The 4,538-nt window shown below is 40.9% G+C and overlaps 1 protein-coding gene across 1 annotated transcript in view; it reads right to left on the bottom strand.

Annotated features, from left to right (window-relative positions):
- The window catches only part of ADAM12 (ADAM metallopeptidase domain 12), a 457,774-nt gene that overhangs the window by 104,165 nt on the left and 349,071 nt on the right, over positions 1-4,538 (bottom strand). The window contains exon 11 of the mRNA XM_014586073.1: positions 3,931-4,079. Coding sequence (XP_014441559.1) covers positions 3,931-4,079 — 149 coding nt within the window. The remainder of the gene's footprint in view (positions 1-3,930; positions 4,080-4,538) is intronic.

The raw sequence follows: 4,538 nt of genomic DNA, 5'->3' as shown, positions 1-4,538 counted from the left end.
TAGGGTGCGTGCGCTCACCAGACAGAGAGAGAGAGAGAGAGAGAGACAGAGAGACAGAGAGACAGAAAGTGAGAAATCACCCCCCAGGGAGGATGGCCACACCGCAATCCCTTCTCCTCCATTCTCCTCTCGGGATCTTGGGCATGCATGCAAGCCACCGGTTCCGGACCTCGACCCACGGTCGACTACGTGGGAGTCCAGCGACATAGCCATTATGCTAACTGCTGGTCCCAACCTGCAGATTTTTTTATTTGCTGTTTTCAGTCTATTTCCTCCAGTAGAATGCAAGTTTTATGAAGGCAAGAAATGCACCTGTCCTGTTCACAGTTGTATCCCCAATATCTATTAAAGTGCATCACACATGGCAGGAGCTCAGTTAATATGTGTTGCAAGTTCAACTGCAGTCCCTTGATGAGAGGGCCCTGTCAGTCAAACAGTCATTTTAATAGAAACTTCATGCCCGAAACAGAAGACTCTGTGAGAGCAATTTTTGAATGTTAACGCTGCCTTTTTTTCCTACTCTAGGAAGTGACATATACTATTATACTAAATATGCTAAGAAGTGTTCAAATCATTCACATTTTTCTTACTCCTATAAATGCAGCATACTTAGCCCTCAACCCTATAACACCAAGTGCTCCAAGAAGTTCATTAATGAATAGACTCAACTAAGTTTAACTCCCACATGAATCCTCAGATACTGCTTGGGCCAAGGGGTATTTTCCAAGACAGGTCTTAAATGTTAACTATGCAAAGACATAAAACACACTCACACACACTCAAAGGCTTAAAGTAATTAATGATACACCCCATAAGGAAGCCCCTGCTAGCTGTGCCTGCAATGTGCAACTCAAGTCCCAACGCCCATGTTTAAATAGGACTTGACTCTATCTTAGTATTTGCAGGCCTTGGGTCCAATCTGTCAATGTTGGCAGGTGGCTGTTTTCAGAGTTAGGATTCTGGAATGTTTTGATAAAAAATAAACAAGGTATATCCGGGGATATACTTTCCCCTTTAAATTATCTGTAACAGTTGGTCTTTTTTGGTTCTGAAATTTTAATATCATTAAAGCAGTTACTGATTCATCTCTCTGTGAGTCACCTTTGGGGCTAAGACTTAAATTAACTAACATTTTTAACATTTGCCACCCATGTCTAAATCAGTAGTAGGGAAGAAATCAGAAGGAAAGTTGGTGTTTGGACCTGGGCCAGTTTAAAATGAGCCATTCACACAGAAACTGTCTATGCATTGCCAAGTGACTGTTACATGGTACTAAAAGTCCTTTCCAGTAACTGGAAGTAGGAATTCTGAAAAAGGTCTTTAACTTTTCGATAGTTCCCAAATCCTTGTGAGCTAAATAATAATAACACTACCTTATATTTGTGAAGTGATTTACAATTTACAAAGACACATGATCTCATTTAATCCACTCTCCCACTCTCTCAGGGACACTATGAGGTAAGAGAACCACCACTTAGAGATAATACTGGAGATTAAAGGCAGCCTGGGAAATTCCACAATGGGTGATAGATGGCTGAGGATTTGACTGGGTGGCTTGACCTCCCTCTCACTTGGGCCTTTATGATTAATTCACCCACTTGCTTAGGAAGTTGCTTTCCATCTAAGAAAATTAAAAACACCACTCTCTGGACAGGAATGTGGGATCATAAATGAGAACCAAATAGAAAAGATTTATGCAAAAGCACAAGCTCAGCAAAAGAGAAAACTTAGAAATTGCTAATAAGGTATAAATCAAACGAAGGCTATTAGCAAATCCCTGGTAAGGAAAAAAAAAAAAAAGGCCTTTTAAATGATTTGCTGAACTCTTAACAATACCATTTCTACCTAAGTTGTTTAAATGTCTCCAGGGTAACTTGGCTTGTATTCTTCAGCACTGCCATAAAGGCCTTCCAATTTGAAAAGCTTTACACAAAACTAAATAGAGTACTAGAAAATATGCCTTGCTATCGTGTTTTCAGAATTGTATCATTTTTAGAGCTGTAAGTTCTTCCTCTTTTGTATATTTCTCTTAAGAGTGCAGGGGGTTAAAAATGCTTAATATGTGAACATACAAGTGAATGGATAGAAGGAAGGAAAGAAGGAAGGAAGGAGAGAAGGAAGAAAGAAAAAAATGGTGGCTGAATGAAGGATGGATGGCTAAACACTGACACATTCATTTTACTGATGAAGAGCATAAAGACTAGGGGGGTTACTAAAATGCCTATATTGACTATAAGCAACTGGTGTCAGAATTGGGATAACCAGTTTTCTTCATCCTAGGTCACTGTTTCCAATCTAGATTTTTTTCTCTTCCATCTTTTTCTTTTATCAAGAATTTAAAAATCACTAATAATGTTGATTAACAAATGATCTTCTCAGTCATTGGGAACCATATCTAGAAGTATACAGGTTGATGTATTTGTGCCCATTCGATAATCAGGGAAATGAATCAGAGTGCATTTTCTGTGGCCATTCTGAGTTCATCAACAATGAGAAAACACAAAAACCACTCAACTGCACCTTGCTTCCCTACCAACTTCACTGTGAGTCATACACAGTGTACTGCTTAGCGATGTGGAGCTCTATTTGGGCTTATAAATGTTGATCATACACAGTGTACTGCTTAGCGATGTGGAGTTATAAATGTTGGAAATAAAAGGCACCCGCAGGCTCCTGGCCCAGCCTCTCATCCTAAGAAGGTACTCCTTGCCCCAAATATCTAGCAAACAATTTTTATGCCTCTGTTTGGACACCTTTAATGGCAAAGAGCACATTACTTTTCAGGTGATTTGTCTCCCTTTTGTTACACTCCACTCATTAACACTTAGAACTTCATAATATTTCACTTCCTGTTGGCATTGACCTAAAATACTTTTGCTCTAGATGAAGGTCCTTGATTTCTGTCATCACAAACTCGAAGAGTAACCTCTTCAACAAGGTCCTAATGACTTCTTTAAATTACATTTGAGAGAGAGTCACGAGAAAAAAGAAGTCCCCGTGGTCAGCTCTATTGTAGCCTAGTGATTAAGAGAGCTGGATATTACAAGGCTGCCTGCAGAGTATGAGTCCTAGTCCCAGTGGCTTGGGAAACATGTTTGGTGCATGTGCTTGCCCAGAGTACTGACAGGATAGAGAAATAGAGGAGAGGGGATTGCTGCATGACTATACTCCATTGAAGGTCGGGAGACGGGGAGTGGTGGGGGCTCTCTTCTCTCTCTCTCTAATTTTCCATCTCTGTTGAGCACACATGACCTCTGGCAAATTAAAATTATAGAAAGAACCAGCCATGGCATGGTGGTTAAGGCAGCTGGATCCCACATGGTCAATCACATAGATTGAGTCCTGGATCTGGCAGCTTGAAAAACATGACAGACGTGTGGGCATTTGTGCCCAAAATCTCTAAAAGAGGGAGAAATGGAGGAGAAGGGATTATAGCATGACTATATTCCATTGTTGGGAGGTGCTTTCTCACTTTCCCTCTCTTTCTTTATCTCCCTCTCTGCTGAGCACATGTGCTCTCTGGCAAATTAAAAAGACCATCAAAAAGATGTCTCTGAAGGCTTTGTACTAGTGGTGGTGATGGACATCTAGGACATGAAGTAACTTGCTGCAAGACGGCACCTCACTGAAGGCTCACGTGAAGTGACAGTGTCCTCATATGAACTGTGTGTTTCTGTCCAGTCTTTGTTTTAGGGCCGGTTTGATGGCCTACAAACCGTTTGGCAGGAGGCCTACAAGGCTATTGCATGAAAAAGCATAATGACATTCTTTTTAAAACCTTGTTAGCAGATACCCCCTCACACCATGCCTGTCCCCTTGCCAGCAAGCCTTCTTAAGAAAGTCAGCACTCACTTCTTGCTCCCAAAGTCTACTTGCAGCAAACCCAAGCTGCATACAACTCTCAAAGCAGCCAGAAACATTAGTACTTGCCCAGTTGAAGGGTTCATGATGCAGCCTCCTTTATCAGCAGTCGTTTTACAGCTACAGCCCCTCTCCAGTGTGTCATGGTTCATCCCAAAATTGTGGCCCAGCTCGTGTGCCAAGGTCACGGCTGCACCAAGGGGACTGTCTGAATGGTCCTCAAAGAAAACACAAGAGCACAAGACACAGAGTTTGCATCTGCTTGGCTTTTCTCTCAACCCACTTCCTCTTTAGATTACCTTTACATTTACCTTTCATTAATATTTGACTTAATCTAAGTCTTTGTAAGGGACCAATACAGAGTAGGAGTAAGGGAAGTGCCTTTATTGAATCTTGTTTTGTGCTACCCAGGAAAGAGCTAAGAGGTTTTCCAAGAAGCTTCCAGAAAACAGTGCAAGAGTTTAAAGAAAACATTATTCCCGATACAGTCTTTCTGAGGCCTCTGAGAAAAGGTGAGTTCATGTAAAATTTTATAGGTTTGGAGGTGGTCTTTACAACTGTAGCTGTCTCTCTTACCACCCTCACTTCTAAAAAAGAATGGCATGTAAAGAGCCAAGTTATTCTTAGAATAGATAAAATTCCTAATAAATTACCTTGTTTAGATTTTATAATTTCCT

This window comes from Tupaia chinensis, unplaced genomic scaffold (assembly GCF_000334495.1).
Source record: "Tupaia chinensis unplaced genomic scaffold, TupChi_1.0 Scaffold000113_1, whole genome shotgun sequence".
Classification (NCBI taxonomy): Eukaryota; Metazoa; Chordata; class Mammalia; order Scandentia; family Tupaiidae; genus Tupaia; species Tupaia belangeri.
Note: the sequence above shows the minus strand (reverse complement) of the source record. Positions and strands in the feature narration are given on the sequence as shown.